The sequence below is a fragment of the Solenopsis invicta genome, chromosome 8 (genome assembly GCF_016802725.1).
Source record: "Solenopsis invicta isolate M01_SB chromosome 8, UNIL_Sinv_3.0, whole genome shotgun sequence".
NCBI lineage: Eukaryota > Metazoa > Arthropoda > Insecta > Hymenoptera > Formicidae > Solenopsis > Solenopsis invicta.
In genome coordinates this window covers 2618388-2642122 of record NC_052671.1, presented here as the reverse complement: position 1 = coordinate 2642122, position 23735 = coordinate 2618388, and the positions used below count along the sequence as shown (strand labels likewise).

The following is a 23735-nucleotide window of genomic DNA, read 5'->3' as shown; positions in this document are numbered from 1 at the left end:
CAGAAAAAAATTTTTTAAGACAAAATTTTTTACTTTCTGGCGTAATATGATTCTGCAATAAAATTATGTTCTCTTTATTTAAAAGAAGCGTACAACTGGTCTCAAATAACTTGTGTTATAAATTTTAGAAAAAAATTGAAAAATTAATTTTGCATTTTGAAGAAGACATCTCTAAGGCAAAGGAAATAATTATATATTTCAATATAAAATTACAATTCTCATTCTTAAATGTAATAATGATTTAATAATAAAAATATATTTTTGTTATGTAAAAATATTATAAAATCGCAAAAATTTTACAAATAAATTACAACACATGTTTCTTATTAGCAGTAACGTAGTAACGGGAGTGGGACATCCATGCCATAAATTATCTCAGCTAATTAGATAAAAGACAAAAGAGATAAACAAAAAAAGAAGGATGTTAAGAAAAGACTTGTTTTTGCCGTACTCGAAAAATAAAACGAGCATTTCTTATAATTTTTGAGTCAAAGAATTCAAAAAAATTTGCAGTATGAGAATAAGAGTCAAAAAAAATTAATTTGTATATTACAATCGTTCTTACATTAATGTTTTTTTTTCTCTTAAAATTAAACTTACTTTGTACAGAATTAAAAAATGGGAAGCGCAAGATCTATCAGATCTCTCCCGTAATATCTAAACGAATGCGTGAAAATGTTAAACTTGCTTCCGCCAAGAGAAATGGGACATAGGTCATTGGGCCTAGTGTAAAAACATATTGTGTATAAGGACATCTCGAGTTCGGGAAGCGTGCCCACGAATATCGTTGCGTTTGGTCTAATAATACCATCCATTTGGAAGTTCAATTTCACCAACGAAGCTCTCTGCGAACAAAATGAAGCAAATTATATCCAAATAATGTTATATGTATAATATATTATTTTTATTGTATTATACATATATAACGTTAAGATACCACGATATATTTTACATCTACAGAATGTTCGACAACAAGTGGCAGAAAATTTAAAGAGTGATTCTAGATGATAAAATAAGACGAAATTCAAGAATAACAAAATTTTGATTAAAACTTTGTTTTTTAATTATAAATGTAATTATAAAAATGTTTGAATATCACGTGCTTCAGACACTTCTTACGTGAATGTTTAAATATGCAAAATTACAAAATCAAGAATAATAAAATTAGGTTTTTCTAATTATGTCTAAATATTCATGTGCTTTAGGCACTTTTTATGTGAATATATTTAAATATTCATAATTATAATATTTAAATATTAAAAAACAAAGCCTAATTATGTTATTCTTGATTTTGTCTCAGTTAATTTATCACCTAGAACTGTAAGGAGCAGTTTTCTCATCTGTTACCGAACAAGCCTGTGTATATTACTTCATATTATATAATATGACTCACATTGCCAAGCTTCATAGTATCAACGTATCCCATGTAATCAATACGACTCTTCGATTCTTGATAATTAAAGTAGATCCAATCCTGCACGCCCAGAAGCTCCGTATCATATCTCTCGGATGTGAATACTCGCTCGAATCCTGAGGTAGCACCGTCGAACGTGTTAAACCAGATATGCCGCAAAGTGTCCTTCCTCTCGAAATCATCGGGATCGATGAAACCTCGATCCGACAACCATCGCATAGTTTTGGCCATCACGTTTGTGCTCAGGAATATATCTAACAAAAGGTCTTCTTTCTTTCGCTTTTCCAATGTACGATTCTCTTTCACGGTAGAATTATGTTCGTATTTATCATAGAGCGCTCGAATAGCTAAAATCGTTGGATAATCATACGCTTCTTCTTGCACGTAAATTAATCTAGAAACAAAAAAATGTATAAATAAATTGAGAATAATTATTTGAACTTAAATTTTATTTAAATGCAAAACTTACGGTCCCTTAGCTGCATCTTGCGTTGCGTTCTCAGATTTGCTCTGTAGATGTAACGTCAAATACTTGGATATATTGATTTCTTGTTGCACGAATAATTCTTCGGTTAACATCAACAGATCATTGTCCGATACTTTATACTGCGGGGAATATATACTTGTTTCTTGATTGAACGTTCCTTGAGTATTCATTGTATTATCAGCTGGAAATCCATTAACAGGCACAACTGGAGGAATTTCGTTATTGTTTGCCGTAGCCATTGTATTTGCAGAACCACCAATTGGAGATGCTATACTATTGTTGCTGACAATTGTAGGGATTGATACACCTGGAGTAATAACCGGATTGTTCACTGGGTTTGGATTCGCAGGACTTGGATTTACTGGATATGGATTCATCGGACTTGGATTCGCAGGATTTGGATTGGCAGGATACGTATTTCCCTGAGGTATATTTGGTGAAGCCGAAGAAACACTGCCCGAAGGATCAGTGTTAAAGTAATGATTATTGTAAGTTATATGCGTTTCACTGGTGCTGGTACCACTAGTTGCTGGTCTATTATAATCATACACGTGATGATGAGGGTACGGGTTTAACAGCCTATTCACTCCAGCATTGACCGTTGAAAACACGAGTGCCTCCTTCACCATTTCGCCAAGGCCTCTACCGCTGTTTTGTTGACCAGGAACCATTATGACCGTTTGTCCAGGTATGTACGGTTGTGCTGCTGGCTGTGCCAGGACGTGTTGTTGAGGGTAATAGCTGTGTCCAGCTGCGCCGTACGTTCCGCCAACGGGATGCGTAGAATAGGGATTCCCGAATGTACCTGGGACTGGTGGTGGAATGTGCGCTGGGTAACTGGATGGATGTCCAAATGTTTGACTGGGAGCAGAATAACTGGGATTGTACGGAGGTTGATTCGAATGACCGAAGGAATGACCGGGATAAAGAGGAGGATGTGGATTGGAACCAGAAATAGGATAAGATGCGGAAGGAACGGGCATCGAATTGGGACGCAGATGATCTTTAAAGCCAATGTTAGTAGAAGTCGGACCTGGTGGATAAGAGTGGCTCGGATTGAAATGCGGATTGCTCCATGAAGGTTGACTAGGTGAGTTTCCTTGTACCGGCGCGTTTTGTTGGCCAAAAGAAGTTGGAGCTACAAAAATATTATATCTATATAATTTTTAATTACCTTTAAAATTTGCTACAAAACATTTATTCCTTTTAATTTATGTTAATTTTCTTATTATACAGATTAAAATAAAAAATTATAATCGACAATTATTATTTCAAAAATTTTTAAAATTTGATCAAGAATTAAAATATTAAGAATGATATTTTATAAAATGATATTCATAAAATCTATTGCTGAAAATGATAAAAGTTTATAGGATCAATGGCTCAATAATTACTGATAGTATCTCAAATACTCAGAAAATTCAATCTTATGTTTCTTTCAATATAAACTACATAATTATATATTTGTATTTTATTTTATTTGAATTCTTAAGGAATCTACTTATTATTATAACATTTTATTAAAAGTAAAACTTTAATATTGTAATTAAAATAGTATTTAGAATATTGTTAGTAATTAAGCCATTTACTCTATACTTACATACTTATAACATAAACTTATATTCACCATGATTTTGCGAAGATATAGTTGATTTCGGTAAAACACTGGTCGATGGATTATACGGATTGTATGGTGCTGATGGGTTGTATGGTGCTGATGGATTGTACGGTGCAGATGGATTATGCGGTGCAGATGGATTATATGGAGCTGATGGTTTATGCGGCGCAGATGGAGAGTTTTGTTTATTCTCTGTTGTAAAACCTGGCGTGCCATGACTCCCAGGATAAGTTCCTGATAGAAAAATGATATAAAAGAATATATTATTTGTTTTACAATAAAAAAAGATAAAGATGTATAAAAAACAGATGTAAAAGATAATAAAAGCATAATATCTAAATTACGTAACATTTGAAAATAACTCGTTAACATAATAATTTAATGAACTCTCGAAATTTAACAATAAGATAATTTAACAAGGTTAATGAAAGTACGACGCAATTGTATTGTATGCGCAAATTATAATGCAAATTAATACTTTCATACTTTATTAAACATAAACGAATAAAATTTATGGATCTCTGCTATGCGCTGAAGATGATTCCAAAAAAAGTTGAAACATTCGTTTTATATGATTAAAGTATCAAAGTCTTTATATTTTAATTAGCACGTTTATAACTGCGTCGTATTCTTATTAGCCTTGTTCAATTACCATATCTCGAAATATATAATTCTTTTTTCTTATAATATATTTTAATTATAAATAAGATAATCAATATTAATAATAATAATACCTGTATTGCCATATGGTGGCCGGACAGATTGTGCGGAATTCGTTTGAGCTTTGCACGAACAAAAAGCATTAAATTCATTCCAAAATATTAAATTCATAAAAAGTAAACGCTTTACAGTTGCTATTTACTATCGTTATACTTACAGGGCCGAGTAGCACCTCCTCCTTCAGCACGTAAGAGAGTCGTGGATGCATCTTTATTTTGCTGATGCGAAGTTTGACCTACAACAAGAGCAATACTTATAATTCTGCTATATATATGTATATATATAGGTGTAGAAACAATGAAACAAATAATATTATTCTCTTTTATTATCACATAATCATATACTATACTGACTCGAAGTTCCAACCGGGTTTGATCCTGTTGGACGTCCTCCTGGTGGACTCCCGTGTCCAAAAGGACTCGATCCCGTCGAGTGTCCTCCTGAGCCAAAAGGATTCGATCCTGTTGTGTGTCCGCCTGATGAACTTCCGGGTTTAAAAGGATTCGATCCTGTCGTGTGTCCGCCTGATGAACTTCCATAATTAGTCGAGCTCGAGCCTGTCGTGCGCCCACCCCATGAACTTCCTTGACTAGTCGAGCTCGAGCCTGTCGTGCGTCCACCCCATGAACTTCCTCGACTAGTCGAGCTCGAGCCTGTCGTGCGTCCAGAGCCCCAAGAACCTCGTGATGACGAGCCTCGTGATGACGAGCCTCGTGATCCTCCAAATTTTCCTGCATTTACATCATCTGAAAATAAAGAATTATGTCTAATAAATTCACACAATATTATTTTTTCTTATCGATACCTTAAAAAATAAATGTAAGATAAAACAAAAAGAGAGTTGTTAGAACATCAAAAATTAATCAAGATAATATGTAAAATTTAATTGATACGATCAAATAATTTACTTATAAGTCTATTTAATTTAGGAAACGTCAACACATACAAAGAAATAATTTATATATAATAATACATGAGTTATTTTTTATACAAAATTTTATTATGTATGTTTATACTTACCGGTTATAAGAAGTGTTAGAAGAAAAAGGAATAGCAAAATTCGGACGTTCATCTTCATTGTATGGAAACAACGTTAAATCTTACACTGATTTAAGGAAACTAGCGTGCTTGAACTATGAGATGATAAATATATATATGTTTTTTTTATGTTTATCAGTCTTTCTTCTTGGTATATTGCGTCTTTCTCAGTATACTGATATAGAAACATTGAAAGATTACGTTATTGACCTATTGACCACTCATGCTGCGTTCGGGAATACGCACCGAGTGCCTTAAAGTATCGTTTTATCTTTGTTGTTCACTGAATGCTAAACAAGGATAAAATGATACTTGGAAGCACTCGATGTTCCCGAACGCAGCTTCACTAATACAATTAAATATTTTTAATATAATTACACAACTGATAAACGTAGTTAGTATCGCGAAAATTGCTATTTCATCTTTAAGCGTCAGCAGCTTCTATTTCTATGAAAAAATTACAAAAAATCGGGTTTTCTGCTCATAGAAATTTCCAAATGGAAAACTTTAATGTAAAATTTTTGCATAATAAGATTTAGTTCAATTTTACGTTAAATATGAATATAAATACACGCAAGTATATAATAATTAATCTCATAATTTGGTACAAAAAATAAAGTTTATTTTTACAAAACAATGAGAACATATTTTATTTGCATATTTACATATTTTAATTTAGATATTTTGCATCTTGTATATTAACCTTGACACAATTAGTATTCCAACACCGTAAATCCATACTAATATCATTAAATTTCAAATAATACTTAAATAGTAAAATAAGTAATTTTTCACAGGTTATTTGTCGCTTCCTTTTCAATATATCTATTTAGAATTGCTTCGCTCGGATAATCTGGTACTGAAAGTTGTCTAAATCCTTCATCATCCACAAAACAGATCTCATGGCCATCCTAAAAAAACGGCCATATCATTATAATGAAATTTATAAAATACTATTACACAATAAGTGTTTTAAGTATCTTTCGCAAGTACTTACTGGATCAGCAAGAATGATAACTCTTACAGAAGCTTTTCCTGGTGTATCTAGAGTTATTAGATCAGTCAAGATTTTATTTCCACTTTCTTTAATAGCTTTTTGGATCGCCGGCTGCTCCGAAAACGGTACTGAGAAAGCAATACGTCCATATGCTTTTGCATGATTAACTTCAATGCCTGACAATACAAAATTCGTTAACAGCAAATCATACTTAAACAATAATTCATATATATATATATATATATATATATATATATATACTCACCAATATCTTCAAACTCAAGTTTGGCTTGATTTTTACTGTAGCCCATCAACACACTTTTATCTTTCCTATCAAATATTTGTAATCCCAAAATATCTTTCCAGTAGGCAATGGTACGTTCGAGATTAGAGCTAGATAAGGTAACTTTCTCTACTGGATCTGTTAAAAAAAAAACCCAAACCCCATTACAAAAATAATTTTGCAAAATATATATTACAATTGTTATTTTCCTTTTTATGACTACATTTTATAGCTTTGTCCTGTAAGTTATTGTTCGAATTTCTATATATGAACTAATTTGTATTATTACAATTTCACAATAAAATTATTAAAAGTATAGACTAATTCATTTTGCATTTACCACTGTTAGCATGTTGCTCATTAACAATGTGATATTTATATCCACCAGGTGCCTGCATCACAAATTTTCCATTTTCCTCATGCATCGGCCAGCCATTAGCGCGTGCTCTTTCAATCACGTCTTTTGAATGTATGGTGATGGCTTTAAAATCGTTTCCAGTCTCATATTCTTTAATCCCATAATTATATGTTAATTCAATCACAAAATGTGTGTCTTCAGGTCCATAACCGATCATTGTTTTGCTCCAACGATTTGCATATGGTCTATAAAATGAAAGAAACACATTTACAATGCAGCTTGATAACTTCAAATGTTTTCTACTATATACACAAACAATGAGATGCACCTGATGTCAATTTGTCAAACAAAAGAGGATAAATATAAAGCAAAATAAATGATCAATTTAAGTAGAAATAAGCTTTTATTCATTTGGATCTTTGTGCTTAATAATTATACTTCTGTGTGAACTTATATATAGATTTTTCAATATAATAAACTATATACTGAATACTTTTGGTCTTAAAATATAGTTTCTTAAACAGAAACAAAGACTACATAGCAAACTAAATTATATTGCAGATAATGTTATAAATGATGTTAAGTATTAATGTATCAATACAAGATATCAACAGATGCAAGCAGCCATTCGATATGGATATGCATTGTATAAGGAAAAACTTATGGCAAAGATATAATAGTAAAAATATAAAAATACAATAAATATATTGTTACATTTTATATTATATCAATAATCAATAAGGGACACAGAAATTATCCATTTGTGATTGTTATTGGGCACATAAAAAATAAATGATCATCGCATTCGTCACGCGAAATTATTGTTGCACCACAGTGACAAGTCACGGGCTATTACTCACCCATTGCACGCGGCCTCGCATCCATCCGAGAATTCCTCGTGCCTCAGTACCTGGAAAGGCACACAATCAAATACTCAACAGACCGAGTAGTTTGTCAAAGAGGAAAGAAATAAAGGAACAATATTTACCTTCATCCCGAGAATCTCTCGATAAAACTTCGCCGTTAACCCACGATCCGGTATTTTGAATACAAAATGCAACGCGCGTCCAGTAACCATTTTTTTCCTCGAAAGCTGTATTTCTTCGATGCAACCAGGAGGCAGGAGGATTACTTCTTCTTCTTCTTCTTCACTCAATTGAATTGGCTCAGGAGGATTACGATTGACTACAATTGACTAAGCGAACCGGAGCAGAAAAATGTGATTCCGAAGGCTGGAAAAGGGAAGGGGAATACACTTTCAGGGCCGGCTGTTCCGAATTGAACCAAACCTATCTGATCTTTAATTAGTCAATTCCTTTTTCCTGTTTCGGATAAAACTGTAACATTAGAATAAGGCAACAAAATTAGATCAACCTCGATCAACAATGCTGTATGATACTGTTGATTCACTCGAGCCTTTCAGAAACAATTAAGAACTTTCTGATGAAAATTTTCCTTAGAATTTCTATACGCATTGGAACACTTTCAGAAATACTGAAAGATACGTCTTTTTTTGAAGAAATGCAAACAATAAAAAAAAATCAGATATTTAGGAATTGGAATTTTAAAAATAAATTGAATTAATAAAAAAGAAAATTAATTTAGTTACGTTAAAAATTACATACGTTATAAAATTAATTCAAGTTAAAAAAGTTAATTTTAGATTAAATTAAGTTAAATTAAAAGTTAATTTTAAAAAGTATTATCTATTAAATTGAATTTAATATTTTATTTGTAAATTAGTTTATATAAAATCGGGACGCATATCCAGCAATCCCAGCATTATGGGCATAAGGATGAAGGCGAATTTTCATGACAATTCAGCACTGCATGCTTGACGAGCAGCAGACGACAAGGAAGACTCGGAGCGGTTGGACAAAAGCGTCAGAAAGTGTCAAAAAAAGAGGGATATATTTTCCAATCGCTACTGAAACGTAGTGAACAATTGAAGGAACGTAATTTGGAAATTGTTGTCTCTCAAAGATATGATAGAAAATCTCGCAGCGAAATTATGTTTGCTTCTGTCGGAAAACGCCAATGCAGGTAACTGTCAGAAGACTGTTAATTTGACAAATGGAAAATCTGCTATTAAAGTGCAACAAAGCTTATCTGTTTTTTGAGGGAGGGGGGGAAGCTTATCTGTATAAAAATATTTTGTACATCAGCGCGCATAATAGCACAACACAATTACGTAAGATATTTGTAACACAACAGATACGTAATTTTAAGTGAATCAACGAATTGCGATATTCAGCATGTTTATTAAGTGGAAAGATAACTTTTCCTTTGTTTCCTCAGCAGAACAATGGAAACTACTTGGGCAAGAGAAAGACGGCTCGATACTTATCGGATGGGTGGAGGAATCGGAGAAAAACGATGCATGCACTATAGTCGGCCGTTACGACCAGATTGACAACAAATTACAAGTAAGGACAAATAAAAGAATCCTCTGCCACACGGATATTTTTAATGAATGTTGCTGATTGAATTCAGGTACTGCATCGTTTTTCGGAAGTACTGAACATTGTTCAAGCTACGATCAATCAAAGTCACACTCTACTGGGATATGTGACAAAACAGAAGAATCATCTGGAGATGTCGGATACCACAGAGGATCATTATTCAGATCACGAGCACGAGTCCCATGGAGAATTCTATAGAGTATTCATTGTGGAGTTAACTACCGATGATACCAAAGTGCATAATCTAAAGATAGACAGGTCTAAACAAGTGAGGATACAATTTCTATACAGAGAAAAGGAGCAGCCAAGTGTGGACAAGTTTCTGGTGCTGATACATCATGAATGTGAGCAGAGTCTAATTGTAATTTTACTATTATTATAATTTTTCTGTTCATTTGTAAAGATAAAATTTTGAAGCATGAAATTTAAAATGTATATAGTTGAAGTATCTATTTTATTTTTAGTTATCTTTATAACTTTTGTGTTACTTTCAGGTATTTTAACATACACTGTTCATTTCGATACATCTGTAAGCCACTTGCGACCGATAAAGGAACTGAAATCTGAAACACTTGTAAAAACGTTCATATGGGCTCAATGGGACATGATTAATCAAGTTCTTTACCACATACATCATCGACGAATTCCCGCGAGCGTGGTCACTGAAAATGACGATGAGAATAATTCTAGGTCTTCGAAACCAACTCTCAGTGGTCTTCAATTTCACGATGACTTGCCTCATGAAACTGTGGTGAGCATTCGTTAATAAGACAAAAATATGTATTGTCTATGGAAACTATGAACCTACGTAGCTGTGATCGTTACTAACAATCTGTATAGAGCAGAACTAATTAATATACTAAATAATATTAGCATTTCTCACACGTACTTGCTAATTATACTTTGTTTGCATGGTGTTGTATTAGCATAAAACGTACTGTATCTTTTTAGCTGAATATCCCACTAAACTTACCGCTACTGTCGCCGTCCTCTAGTTGTGGAACTTACGAAGATGACGTGATACCCCTACGAGTCCACGATTGTTCCCTAGATCTCATAGTAGTGTCAGACACCAAGGGAATGGTCTGCGTTTGTCACTATTATCTTTACCGACCCGTACAGCCGCCGCAGCATGTACTTAACTCCCTGAACGAGTCCAACACGGTACATTTTGCGTATTCTGTAACATTACTGCACCACAGTTGCGTGATCCACTGCGTTATACCGGGTATAACGTGGTCACGCGCCAAGTTGATGAGGCCAACTTTCGCGATCTACGAGAGCCATCACATGATCGTGTTCGTGCCGGGATTGTTCGCGCATCTTCTCGAAATCGGCGTGAACCACGAGCCCTGCTGCCACATACTGTGCAGCCCACCACCGTCGATTCCATCTCGCGTCTCCTATCTGGTACCGTTACTCGACTTAGATAATGTTAATAAAGGAGCGAGAAAAAATTCTCATCACAACATCTCAGACAGCAAAAGTAGTAATTCGGAAGGAAATAATCTACTCGCAAATTCTAACACGAGTATACTGACAATAGATTTACCTACTTTGGATCTTGTGCAGTTGACGATTCCTCCGGATTTTCTCATCGAAGTTTTTCGCAAGGAAACCTCGGTAGAAGTTCGCTTGGGGATACTTCATTATTTTCTTTGTTATAAAAATGACATAGAAGTTATCGCGGAGTTAATGTCCATAATCGCCGAGAAACCGCGCTCATTGGATATTCCGCGGTTTATGCAGGAAATTCTAATAGGCAACTCTTATGCTTTAGTGCAAAAAAATCTCCTCGCGGATACCATTCCCTTGCTGTCCCTGTTACCTGTTACTACCGTAGGGGATTATATGACTTTCGATATAAAGATGAATGATTTGGATATCACATTGAGTCACGAGAAACTCTGGAACACATCAGTAATGTTACTTTCGCCGCAGCAAAGACTCGTTCCTTATCGTAGCGATTTATGGACTAGACTGTGGGATCAATTGAGTAAAAATGGTGACAAACTGAGATTCAGACCTAGTCATATTACAGAGAAACTGTTAGTTTCTTTAGCTTGTTATCAACCAGAAGCGTTGTCAAGATGCAGTACTCCAATGTCTCCAAGTGGAGGGTAATAACATTTCTTATGCTAATTTCGTGCTCAACTAATTGCATGCTAACGTGAAAGTAATGCAAGTGTCCTATTGTTTATGTCTTTTTCGTAAACAAAGAATCAAAAATACATATCTATTATTTGTATGTAATTTATACAGAGTATTCGGCAGGTGGAAGAAAATTTGAAGAATGCTTTTAGATGAGAGATAAAATAAGATAAAAATTAAAATTAATAAAATTACAATTTAAGCTTTATTTTTTAATTATAATGTTTAAATATTTATGTAAAAAATGCCTAAGGCACGTGAATATTTATACATTATAATTAAAAATTAAAAGTAAACGTTCTTAATAGCAAATGTTATTCTCGAAATTTTCATTTTATTATCTAGAGTTTCTCCTTAAATTTTCTTCCATGTATTATCGAACACTTTATATATGTTTATTACTTTTATGATGTTGCTCATAAAACTAGCCCAAATTTTTACAGAAATGTTTTTTTACAATAACTAGATAAGTGTGTTCAAACAATAAATGATGACATGTTACAGATTTGTTGCAATGCCGCTTGGAGACTTTATGGGCAATCGGAATATCAAGTTGGACTCGGGCTTACCGTTTAACGAAACGGAAAGTTGCACTGCTTCGAAACAAGAGCACATTGTATCTGTTAATTTGCGAGAACTTTCAATGTATCTTCTAAAGAACGGCACGCACACGTCGACTATGCACACACGTGGTTCTTGTACTCCGTTGCATGTTCATGCCATGGCCACAAGATACGTTGCTGCGCAATTGGAATCTTCGCGTATATTATGCCAAATACTTTGCAGAGCAGCCGGTGTTGATCCGAGAATTGAGCAGGAACGTGGCTTTAATCTCGTGTAAGCTGATCTCTAACACAATTTTACATATCGCATATATTAATTATGACTTAATAAATGAACGTATATTCATATAATTTATTTATTAGATGCCATTTTACATTATTAGTATATCAAAGTTGTATTGTATCTGAAACGAAACTTGAGCATTTACCTGTTTCATAATTGCATAGAATATTTTCATATTTTTTGCAGAGACCAATTAGATGAAGCTAGACGATGGTTGCTGTTTATGCTCTTACAGCGATATAGATACGCTACAGAGAGCATCGCTTATCCAGTACCACAGGGATTTGCATCGTTTTTTACTTATCTTGGCTACCGTACTCTCAAATACTCCATGTTTCTGCAATACATTGAACGCTCAGTATTTGAACTTCAAGTTGATGTCACCAAAGTTATTTTAGCTGGTACATATACAACAAACAATTATTGTATTTCTGCATGCTACAATTCTTTAATAATCTAGATACGGATATTCTAACATAAGCTGATAAATCTTCCATTTAGATATCAGTGATACAAAAGAAAATGTCGTTCAGAAATTAAAATTGTTGTCCTTATTGCCAAGATCTCGTGCGAAAAGACTCTTGAATCAATGGCTGCATCCAGTTAGTTTAATGTTGCGAGCCAGAGAACACGCCGCTAATATTCTGTGCGGTGAAGTATCCCAGAGTCGAATTGGCAGTCGGACTTTACAACATCGTAATCATCATAACAGTAAATACAGAACATACGAATAACATTTGAATAAATACAATTTTTATAATGATAATAAATATAAATTATTTTCAGGTTTGGCAGCATTTCCTTCGGCAGATCGTTTGTCGCCATTAGATACCTTTTTGGATTTACTTACTGCAAAAGGTAAAATTTACTTGAATGATGCTCTCAATACAATTAATTATTGTCTTAACTTTTAAAGTGTAATTTTTGTTTTGCAGCTAGTCTTACAGAATTAGATTTCGGGCTATTGATAGAAGCGACAGTAACGTCTACCGAAGACTTTCTCTAATGTAAATTAAGTAATAATCGAAAAATTTAAGTAAAAATTTAGTAATAATGAAAAAATGTCTTTTAAATGTGTCGATTGATTCAATGATTACTGAATCAATTAGATGGCAAATTTACTTACGATTTCTGTATTTGAGATTGCATCTACCTAAAACTTTTATAATTCTAAAATCTGTTATATGAAATTAGTTTTTTAATTAAGGAAGGATAATTGCAAGTACTTAAAATTATAAATTAAATTTTTTTTTGGCTCGTATTTTTAATTATACAAAATAGGTTAATCAACGAGCGAAGTGAGATGTTATTTTCTTAATAACTTTCTAACTATATATATAATTGTATATTAAAAATTACAGACCCTTTCGACTAAGTTCTCTTCAGCTGTTATAAACACATATTTTCTTAATTAAATAATCTTTTTAATTAACAAATTGACATAAATTGATGAGATATCACGTTTACAACTATTCGTACCAGTAATTTTATAATACTCATATAATAGGTAAGGCTCTAATAAGTTTACAATTTATAGCGGAAGTGTGTAACAAGTTTAAAATTTGGTCACCTATGTAAAATTTCATGTTTAATTTGTCGTTGCATTACGAGAATTTATTGACTCCAGTGATACATAAAATTATTTGGAAGAGTTACCAAGAAGTCAGTGTCAATGACTCATGCTATTCGTTAATAATTGTAGGTTACTTATTTGGTACAATTCAACTTAATTGTCGGATAGACATCGACCTTTTATCTCAACGGTTTCCAATATGCAAGTCTTACAATTATTAATAATTTTTATATTCAGAAGAATCTCTAAAGTAGCAAGTGCCATTGAAATTTAGTTACCATTAGTGATTATGACACTTAACGTTAATAAGTGAAAGTAACAGGAATCCAGTTACTTTGTAAGCTTAAGTACTGCATATTGCAGATGTTTATAATTACGTTTTAGAAGTTTTCGCCTTTTATGCGAATAATTTTTGTCTTAGCATGGATCGCTAGTTAAAAAATAAGAAATAATTATTATAAATACAATTTATTAGAAAGCATTTATGCTGTTGTTACTCTATGTTTTTTATATTTTTATCAGCACGTTTCTGCGCAAGCATCACAAGTGTGTGGGAGAAACTTACATTAGATAATTAAGTGAATCGTAATATTAAGTTTTGTTGGTGCACATCTTTTATATATGTGATTTGATATTGTCGATTTTTAGTATGTAAAAAACATGTGATATAATGAATTATAAATATGCGCAACTAGCGTGATATATCTATTATTGGTGTACATGAGTATTATATTGACATCAATACATATTATTATATATATTCATTGTTAAATTTAAAATTAATTATGTAATATAATATACGATCCCCCTAATTTTATGTGTCCACAAAGATCGTAAAATAAAATTCAAAAATACATGCTGAATACAGAATTTATCAATAAAAAGAAAACAGATTATAATAAAAACTGTTGGCATGCGTTTGTTTTACATTTTACTTACAATTAGAAATGTTATACACAAAGAAGAGACAATTTATTATTAAAATTATTTAAATCTTAAATTATATAATTTACGTATAATTTGTTATAAAATTTATGAAATAAAAAATGTATTAATTCTTTTCCATATTTTTTCCGATTTATTTTAAATTTGCAACATGAATTAATGAAGGCTCAATGAGCAAAGTGAAATATTAAAAATGATAAATCAACAAAAATGATAAATTAAATGTTTCAACACGCATTTTACAGCTTAATGTTTCTGCATACACTTTTAATATCGACTTTGAAAACATATCCTGATTTTTTAAGGAGCTATACGGATAAAAATAAAGATGCGGCAAAATTTATTACGAACTTTGCGAGTTTATTTTACGTGAATTAAGAATCGCACACAAATGCAGTTTACAGCATTCGAAAGCGTGAATTTTTATCTTTAATTTGCGTTTTTGTTGAGCGTTGTACGATTTTTATTTACTGAATTATTCAACATTGAAGCAAAAAGGGCCATTTTTGCTTCAGTGTTGCCTAACTTAGTGAAAAAAAATTGTAGAACGCTCAACAAAAACGTAAATTAGGTAAAGGTAAAAATTCACGCTTTCGAATGCTGTAAACCGCATTTGCGTGCAATTTTTATTTTGCGTCGTGTAGTTTTGCAAAATTTGTAAAAAATTTTGATATTTGACGCATCCCCATTTAAATCCGCGTAACTTCGTAAACAATCTGTAAATCGTTTAATGACTTATCAATTTCAATACTAGAGATTTCAAGCTTTAAAATGCTTTTTTTTAAAGTTTTTTACGATAATTTTTGACAAAGTTACGCTCTCTTGAATTACGCCTATTTTTCGGAGTTAGAATAGGTAATCCCTTAATTTTGCTCCCGAGTGTATATATGCATGTAAAATATCCTAAAGCGCGAATATTTAAATATTTACAATTAAAAAATGATAAATTATAATTTTGTTACTCTTAATTTTCGCCTTATTTTATTATTCAGAATTCTTAAATTTTCTTCCACTTTATTGCCTTCATAGAACTTATAACTTGTCTATAATTTTTTCCCTACTCCATTTTGAGTGCAGAAAGTACAATTACAAAAAGTAGACTCAGCGTCTATCCTTCAATCCTTCTTGCTTAGTCTGGCTCTGGTTCAGTCTTGCTAATAGGTCTGTTCTTTTTAGCTGAACTGACTGCACTAATTCACAGTTTATCTTCTTCCCTTCACGATGAAAGAAGAAAGATAAACTCTGAACTAATGCAGCTAGTTCAGCTAAAAAGAACAGGCCCAATGAAAATGATAAGTTGCTTGAGAAACATAACCTCTATTTACTATTTACAGCTCGTGTGAGATATTAAGCGATTTTCAGCGAATAATAAGAAGCTAAATCGAGCGAAAGTGTGAAATGTTTCTAATTGTAAGTTTTATTTTTGTTATTACAATAATTTTCTCATTTACGTCAATTATAATATTTTAATTATTTTAATCATTAATATTTTATTATGTTCGTTGCGCAAACCGCAGATTGGATAACCATGGCAGATATCACTTTGACAAGCGAACAAGCGAAGTTTGTAGAGGAATGCGAGGAGGAGTTCAAGAATCGTTACACGGAGAACGACAGTGACTTTATGAAGATTAAGGCACAGGAACCGAAGAAGCCGCCAATCGTGGATCCTTGGTACAACAAGCCACGTAGAAACGATTGGTCGCATCAGAACCAAAATCAAAATCACAATAGGCGTAATCACCATTGGGATCGTCGTAACAATGAGAGAAATGAGAAGTTGGAACGGCACGCGGGTAGACACTTCATGCATCACCGACAAAGGATGTATTAATCTATAGTAATACGGATACAAGTACAAGAACTTGAATAAGAACTTGAATGGGAATTTTCTCCAATTTGTGTATATTGTTTCATTCTTAGGTGTTACATATAAAAGATTTGTATGTATATGTAGCACTTGTTTATACATTTTTATTATATATAGAGTAATCATAGTATTCGCTTGCAATTATCAAATAATCATATTTGCTTTTTTTCATTAATAAGTGACATACATAAAGTGCTTATTTAGTCTATCAATGTTTTAATAATAAATAATAATTTTGCATTCACAAATTCTAATATTATATCAATGGAATCAATTATAATTTATTTTGTTTCTTACTGAAATTGTAAAATCACAAGAGCATATTTTACACAATAAAATTATGACATTTGTTTGTATATAAATGTATAAGATCAATGGAAAAGTTTCAAATCGTGCAACACACATTGATCTCACAATATAATAGAAAAGATTTTATTTATATTTACAAAATTAATGAGTTGAAGGACATGACAAATATCTGTTAACATGAGACACGACTTATCATGACAAGAAATATTAATTAAAATATTCAGAATAAATATGCAATTTTTAACATTTTTTGAAGATATTTATACTAGGGTTGACGATTATCCGTTTATCCGGATATTCGGATATCCGAGATAGAGATAGATCCGAGATTAAATATCCGATTGAAGCGGATATCCGGATCTTTCGGATCCAAATTTGAAGCCGTTCGGATCCAAACCATTAAATTGTTTGTTATTCAGATGATTCTTATAGAAAAAAGATCTCATTATAAAGATAAATTTTTATTTCTTGACATAGAACGAAAACATAATATATAGAACAAAAACATAATATATAGAAGTTTTATAATAATAACTTCATAACTTAATAATATTTTTTTAATTGGTCAATTAAACAAGTTAATTAAACAGATTCCAATTTTGGAACAGAAAGACAAGAACATCGACATTGGCAGGATCAAGGCAACATCTTTTTATAGTTACAGTGTTTCCACACGTGGAAAACACTCTTTCAGATCCAGCTGATGATGCGGGTATACTGAGATATTCAAGCTTGTCTGCGGAAGCCGTGCAATATTGCCATACCCAACTTCTCTTCTTTGACATAGTACACTTCTCAAACACTGATAAGTAGATTTTCGTTTTCTAAATGCCAATAACGCTGCCAGACAATGATAATTCAAAGCCGCGTGTTAGCGAGCTCAACCTTCGAACGGCGAGTGTGAGTGTCAACATAAACAGACACTGGCAATGTCAAGCTGGTACTTTTCGTTCTCTTTGTAACACAATTTTCAAATCCGAATCCGGATTTTTATACCAATTGTAAACTTTTTAGATAAGATGAAAAAAAATAATCCGGATTGATTCGGATATCCGGATCTTCATATTCTATCCGAAATATTCGGATATAGAATCCGGATAATATCACTATCCGGATACTCGGATATCCGGATATCCATAGATTCGGATGAAATCGTCAACCCTAATTTATACCTTTTTTTAGATATTTATACCTTTTGCTTTTTATATTCAGAAATAAAATAAATGATAGCTTAAAAAATTTTGCTAAAAAGGAGCTTTGAACAAACAGTATTAAATTCTGGGTTGGATAATAAATGAGTTTGGTTAAAAAGTTTGTTGCAAGTTAAATAATAAACATAACTCAAACAAGAATGCCTTCTACAGTCGCAGCTAGGTCTCCATGCTTGTATTGTTTGTGTGATTTTATATACTTTCCTCAAATTCAATGATATTTTTCACAATAAATTTCTTTACAGTTTTTTAGAAGGAGGGGGAGGGGGAGGGTTAATATTAATTTCAATCTTAATAATACGTGATATTAATCTTGTTCAATGTAGAGCTGTGTTATGATTCAACTGAAAAAATAATTCGGCACGCAGTTCATTGAATTTGAGAAAAGTATATACAATCACACAATACAAGCACAGAGATCTAGCTGCGACCGTAGAAGGCATTCTTGTTTGAGTAATATTTGTTACAGTAATGGTCGAATATCTTTCTACTTTAAATAATAAAGTTACAAAGTTAATAATTTTTAACTTGTTTTCATTAATTTTAAATAATTTAATTTTTGACTTTAACTAGTTATTTTTAAAACATATAAACTTTAATTTGCTTTTTTCCTATAATAAAAATGTATTTTTGTAAAAGAAAAAAATTATGAAAAAAAAACATTTCTATAAAAAACAATATTTTTTATTATTTCATATAAACTTTGCAAATAAAATATTAAATTTGTTTTATGGTCCATATTATAATTGTTTTGAATAATCTAACTTTAAAAACTTGCGAATTTTTAATTTAATACAAATACTTTTCAAAATTAACTTTTGATTTTTCATAACATAACTTTTAACTAGTTAATTTTTGTTCATTCAATTTTGAATGTAACTTAATTTTATAAGCTATTAACTTAATTTGGTTTAAAAAATATATTAACTTACCCAACTCTGCTATTCATTATTGTCTTCATTGTCATAAAATATAAAATTAATTAAATCATCGGTGATAATTGCATCTTCAAAATATGAAACAATTGAATGAATGACTAGCCCAAAAGTACATATGTGCAAAAAAAGAAACCAAAGCCAAGCAGACCACGCGTGTTTGCTATCAAACTTGTCAAGGAGAGGTGCGCTGAATATCAAGAAGATGAATAACATTATAAACCAGATAATGTTGATAGTATTAATAATTAAGTAGTGTAGAACTTTTTAGTATCAATTATTTAATATATTTTCTATTGAGATATTTTCTAGTAAGAGACACAAAACACATCGCAATACAGTGAATCATCATATTTTTTTTGTTTTTATTGTCTTGTATTTTCTTGTATTCGGAATATTCGGGTGTCGTAAGAATTTATCTTGTCCTTGATCTTTTTGATGTTTTTGACTATGGGCCACTTTCACCAATCTTTATCAATGCAAATCAACCTGTTAGTTTATTGGAATTGACCAATCGTGTTTGTCATTTCATATAACAAGCAATGCAATTGGTCAATTCCAATGGACTAAACGGTCGGTTTGCTTTAACAAATAGAGAGCCTCTTTCACCAATCTCGATTAAAGCTAACCGAGAAGTTAGGCTATTGGAATTGATTAATCGCATTTGATATTTCACACAAGGCAATGTGATTGGTCGATTCCAATGGACTAACCGATCGGTTAAGGCCGCGACTCAGGGCCAGTTTCACAACCTTCAGTTAACTTAATTGGTTGATTTTTCTATCGGAATTGACCAATCGCATTTGTCGTTAAGTAAAATTGACCAAAAATAACCAATCACGGTTGACATTTAACCGGTCAGTTAATTTAACCGGAGATTGTGAAAGTGACCCACAGGCTTTTGCATAGCTGCATAATCGTATGCATATTAATTGGTCCATTTCTTTATGCATATGCTAACGGATCAATCAACTTCCTTATGCATACAGTTGTGCAAGTATGCAAAAGCCCAGAGAACTATACAAAGCGAGAAACGACATTGATGTCCGAAGATCTGATTGGTAATCTGATTGTTACTTTGATTGGGTAAGTGAGCAGCCATGTTGACCACAGCTATTTGCAGAGTGACACTTAATGATTAGGTTAGGTTAGGTTATCCAAAATTGAAACTGAATGAGAAGAGAAACATGGTTAAAATATGTCATTTATGATTGTGTAACAGTTTGAAGTGTCAGAATGTTTCAAGTGACGGAATATGTTTATATTAAAAATGGTGTTTGATGAACATTAGAGCGGTCACAATATGGCGATGCTGGAGTGTTGGGTACGGTTAGTAGGATACTGGAGACTGTGGTGGGGGTTCGATGTCGCTTCTCTCTTTATATAGGACTCTATTAAAGAAGATTGGTGAAAGAAGCCCCAAATGAATAAAAAAGATAAAATAATACGCGGGGTGATGTTTTCCTTTTTTTTCACCTGAATTTCTTGCGCTGATTCAACTTTCTTCTTTTTCCTTTTACGTTGGAGAAAAAAGAGTGAACTATGCAAGTTCAGCTACATAGAACGGATCTAATATCGATGCATTTTGGAACTCCTCAAACAGACCACGTTTCAACCTGCTGATGAATAATAACATAGATACACATATATACACTATATATTCATTCAATATGTCGTTGATCTTTTTCACGATGTCAACTATTTAATACGTTCACCTTCGTGTTTTTTCGTCGACTCCAATAACAAAAATACGGTTCATTGAGAGAGAGCTTCTCTGGTTGATTCTAAACTGGAATTTTTATTATGAAGAGTAATAGCATCGAACTGCACGAGCTGTAAATAAAAGTTTGATCTTGCAACCATGTGGGCAGATACTATCCTGATTTTATTTATCAGTATATGCACGGCATTACTGGGCGAAGGTAAGAGCACTAAAATATTAATAAATTTGGAGGAAAAGGCGAAAAGGTATTTATTCCAATTTTCATGTATTTACGTGTATTTATCATCTTAATGTATCAATGTATTGTTTAGGATTAACATGGTTGATGGTGTACCGAACTGAGAAGTATCAAAAACTGAAAGCCGAAGTCGAAAAGCAGAGCAAAAAGCGTGAGTATTGCAATTTCTTTACTATATTTGGGGAAAAAATATCTAGAGACCGTACAATCGGAGTTTGGTGATTATGGCGATTAAGTCTCTTGAGAGAGAGAGAGAGAGAGAGAGAGAGAGAGAGAGAGAGAGAGAGAGAGAGATATGTAGTCATTTAATTCTTTCTCATCTCATTTTTTTTATTTCTTTCTCTCTCTCTCTCTCTCTCTCTCAGGAATATGGAATATGGCAACCTAATTAAAGGTAGCTGCCTTATAATCAGACTCTTAGTGATGCATTCAGCCAAAAAAGCAATTTTGTGATTGAAATAAAATTTTTTTATGGTTTTTATGGACTAATTATTGATAATTGATTCTTAATTCCAGACAGTCTTGAATAATGTTTTAAAATGCTAATACAGCTTTGTAATTGATTGACGACATCTTAAGACAGTACTTAAAACAGTTTTAAATAAATATTTTAGTAAAGTGGCTGAAATTTATAATTTTAAGACAATTTTATTTAAAACCTATTTTACACTGTCTATAATTTGTAACAAATTCTATTTATAATTTTATACAGAAAACATATGAACAAACAAGACCCATGAAGTATGTGTATTACAGTTTATAAATACATGTGAATTGAAAATGATATACTACAACTTAATTTACTATCATCTCTAATTATTTACATCTATGACAATGTTTTGGTCCTGGAGCAAGTTATTTGTTATTAACTGAACATAAGAAATATCCTTATATGTACTAAAGTCTTTCAATTATAAAAATCAATATATTCTTACAACAGAAAAGATTCTTTCTGAATTTAAATATTACTTAAATAAATTTTCAAATTGTTTTTTATTTAATCTTAAAAAATGTTTATATGCTATTGAATCTTCAACTAAAAGTTTGTTGTTAAATATACTTTGCTCTCTTCTGATATACTATAACTTATACTAATATATAACTAAATATTTCTGTTACATTTACGAAGTTTATTTCTACAAGTGAATATTGTAGACATTGAAACTGATATTATTATTAAAGAATTCTTCATGATATACTTTTATTTTATGTATATGTATGTATGTATGTATTTCTTAATAACTATGTCAAAGACATAATCCTATACATAATTTGATATAAAATTATAAATAGAATTCTGTCTTGAATTCACAAATTATAGATTGTGTAAAATGAGTTGATTTCTATAATCGAATCTTATTTTAAAACTTAAGTAATTTCTTACAATGGTTCTGTAATTAATTGATCTTAAATATAAGATTACCTTTGACCGAAGTCTTTATCCTAGTAATGCACAATAACTGTCTTGTGTTTCAAGTCTTAAATCACTAACAGAATCGCTTTTTAATTTAAGACCTAAGACACAAAACAATTATTGTGCATTACTTAAATCATACAGCATTGTTAAAAGATTATAAATAAACCATTCTACTAAGGATCCAAGAATTGATTATAAATACTGACCTGTCTGCATTCTATTTTTCAGTGGAGAAAAGAAAAGAAGCTCATGGCGATTCCTTAGACAGGCAACAGAAGAAGAAAATCGAACGGGAAGAGGAGAGGTTGAAGAACAATAATAGAGACTTGTCTCTCGTGAAGATGAAGTCGATGTTTGCAATCGGGTTTGCATTTACGGCGCTGCTAAGTATGTTCAACAATATATTCGACGGGCGAGTAGTTGCCAGATTGCCATTTGTCCCAATCAGCTGGATACAAGGTCTATCGCACAGAAATCTCCCAGGCGATGATTACACGGAGTGCTCGTTCATATTTTTGTATATATTGTGTACTATGAGCATCAGACAGGTAAGTGAATCTCGCTTGTCTCGTCTGCATCTCGGCAAGTTGGGCAAAATTTCGTTCATATGTTTTGTTTTTAGAACATCCAGAAAATGCTTGGCTTTGCGCCATCCAGAACTGCAAGCAAGCAGAGCGGCAGTATCTTCGGACCTCCGCCTCAACAATTTAAGTAAAATTTAACGAACTATTATTGTTTACAGAGTGGTGATTTACAAAGATTTGTACATCTTACTGTGTATAAAATTATGTTAAAATTATGTTCCAATTTTGATAACTCCTCATGCTACTTGGTAGGTCATTGAATTATATTTAAATGTCTTCGAATTTTCCTATATATTTCCTGTATGTTTGAATTTAAAATAATGTAATTATTATTAAGCTTATTGAAATATATGTTACAATCTTGTTTGTTAAATGACGAATTTAATAGAGTAAGAGAAATAGATGCAATCGATTGCATCTATCAAAGATGCATATGGAAGAACGATTTTATATGTCGGAACCCATCTTGAAGTATCAAGATTCTTAGTATCCCAGCCATTAATAATATTAATTATTTAATTTTAATATTCATTAATGTGTGAATCGGTACATGTCA

The 23735-nt window shown here is 32.0% G+C and overlaps 5 protein-coding genes and 1 long non-coding RNA gene across 8 annotated transcripts; 3 read left to right on the top strand and 3 right to left on the bottom strand.

The window, feature by feature from the left end:
- Positions 1-224: 224 nt before the first annotated feature.
- On the bottom strand, positions 225-5418 carry LOC105193685 (extensin). The gene is made up of 8 exons (XM_011158229.3): positions 5260-5418; positions 4593-4985; positions 4397-4474; positions 4254-4301; positions 3529-3753; positions 1884-3039; positions 1394-1808; positions 225-845 (listed from the first exon to the last, which is right to left on the bottom strand). Exons 1-8 carry the CDS (start codon positions 5315-5317, stop codon positions 612-614), a joined length of 2607 nt encoding a protein of 868 aa, XP_011156531.2. The 5' UTR covers positions 5318-5418; the 3' UTR covers positions 225-611.
- A 459-nt stretch (positions 5419-5877) lies between these two features.
- On the bottom strand, positions 5878-8176 carry LOC105193687 (glyoxalase domain-containing protein 4). The gene is made up of 6 exons (XM_011158230.3): positions 7904-8176; positions 7776-7825; positions 6898-7160; positions 6540-6695; positions 6275-6450; positions 5878-6188 (listed from the first exon to the last, which is right to left on the bottom strand). Exons 1-6 carry the CDS (start codon positions 7991-7993, stop codon positions 6069-6071), a joined length of 855 nt encoding a protein of 284 aa, XP_011156532.1. The 5' UTR covers positions 7994-8176; the 3' UTR covers positions 5878-6068.
- A 512-nt stretch (positions 8177-8688) lies between these two features.
- Positions 8689-14852, top strand: LOC105193689 (protein pigeon). 2 transcript variants are annotated; one of them, XM_011158232.3, is made up of 10 exons: positions 8689-8958; positions 9217-9341; positions 9409-9721; positions 9872-10128; positions 10329-11497; positions 12033-12365; positions 12561-12775; positions 12876-13085; positions 13161-13232; positions 13310-14852. In XM_011158232.3, exons 1-10 carry the CDS (start codon positions 8901-8903, stop codon positions 13378-13380), a joined length of 2823 nt encoding a protein of 940 aa, XP_011156534.1. In that variant the 5' UTR covers positions 8689-8900; the 3' UTR covers positions 13381-14852. The 2 variants fall into 2 exon arrangements, with proteins under 2 accessions (XP_011156534.1, XP_011156533.1); XM_011158231.3 differs by having other exon boundaries at positions 8691-8958; positions 9214-9341.
- LOC105193688 lies at positions 11620-12753 on the bottom strand. The gene is made up of 2 exons (XR_003268635.2): positions 12520-12753; positions 11620-12377 (listed from the first exon to the last, which is right to left on the bottom strand). It is a non-coding gene; the product is annotated as an uncharacterized LOC105193688 (long non-coding RNA).
- A 1119-nt stretch (positions 14853-15971) lies between the features above and the next one.
- LOC105193690 (RNA guanine-N7 methyltransferase activating subunit) lies at positions 15972-17317 on the top strand. Of its 2 annotated transcripts, XM_011158234.3 has the most exons (3): positions 16017-16053; positions 16227-16302; positions 16410-17317. In XM_011158234.3, the coding sequence occupies exon 3, from the start codon at positions 16421-16423 to the stop codon at positions 16724-16726; it is 306 nt and encodes a 101-aa protein (XP_011156536.1). In that variant the 5' UTR covers positions 16017-16053; positions 16227-16302; positions 16410-16420; the 3' UTR covers positions 16727-17317. The 2 variants fall into 2 exon arrangements, with proteins under 2 accessions (XP_011156535.1, XP_011156536.1); XM_011158233.3 differs by having other exon boundaries at positions 15972-16302.
- A 3392-nt stretch (positions 17318-20709) lies between these two features.
- On the top strand, positions 20710-23552 carry LOC105193721 (calcium load-activated calcium channel). Its single transcript, XM_026134298.2, has 4 exons — positions 20710-21139; positions 21252-21329; positions 22824-23143; positions 23218-23552. The coding sequence occupies exons 1-4, from the start codon at positions 21079-21081 to the stop codon at positions 23308-23310; spliced, it is 552 nt and encodes a 183-aa protein (XP_025990083.1). The 5' UTR covers positions 20710-21078; the 3' UTR covers positions 23311-23552.
- The last annotated feature ends 183 nt before the right edge of the window (positions 23553-23735 follow it).

Excerpts from the sequence above, each read along its gene's own strand:
- LOC105193685 (XM_011158229.3), bottom strand. The coding sequence starts at position 5,317 with ATGAAGATGAACGTCCGAATTTTGCTATTCCTTTTTCTTCTAACACTT. Across the intron at positions 4,986-5,259 it reads TCTAACACTTCTTATAACCG|ATGATGTAAATGCAGGAAAA; the intron begins GTAAGTATAAAC and ends CTTTATTTTCAG. Across the intron at positions 4,302-4,396 it reads AGGAGGTGCTACTCGGCCCT|CTCAAACGAATTCCGCACAA; the intron begins GTAAGTATAACG and ends GTTCGTGCAAAG.
- LOC105193687 (XM_011158230.3), bottom strand. The coding sequence starts at position 7,993 with ATGGTTACTGGACGCGCGTTGCATTTTGTATTCAAAATACCGGATCGT. Across the intron at positions 7,826-7,903 it reads GAGAGATTCTCGGGATGAAG|GTACTGAGGCACGAGGAATT; the intron begins GTAAATATTGTT and ends GTGCCTTTCCAG. Across the intron at positions 6,696-6,897 it reads TGAGCAACATGCTAACAGTG|ATCCAGTAGAGAAAGTTACC; the intron begins GTAAATGCAAAA and ends TTTTTTTAACAG.
- LOC105193689 (XM_011158231.3), top strand. The coding sequence starts at position 8,901 with ATGATAGAAAATCTCGCAGCGAAATTATGTTTGCTTCTGTCGGAAAAC. Across the intron at positions 9,342-9,408 it reads AGATTGACAACAAATTACAA|GTACTGCATCGTTTTTCGGA; the intron begins GTAAGGACAAAT and ends GATTGAATTCAG. Across the intron at positions 13,233-13,309 it reads GGATTTACTTACTGCAAAAG|CTAGTCTTACAGAATTAGAT; the intron begins GTAAAATTTACT and ends TTTGTTTTGCAG.
- LOC105193690 (XM_011158233.3), top strand. The coding sequence starts at position 16,421 with ATGGCAGATATCACTTTGACAAGCGAACAAGCGAAGTTTGTAGAGGAA.
- LOC105193721 (XM_026134298.2), top strand. The coding sequence starts at position 21,079 with ATGTGGGCAGATACTATCCTGATTTTATTTATCAGTATATGCACGGCA. Across the intron at positions 21,140-21,251 it reads CACGGCATTACTGGGCGAAG|GATTAACATGGTTGATGGTG; the intron begins GTAAGAGCACTA and ends TGTATTGTTTAG. Across the intron at positions 23,144-23,217 it reads GTACTATGAGCATCAGACAG|AACATCCAGAAAATGCTTGG; the intron begins GTAAGTGAATCT and ends TTTTGTTTTTAG.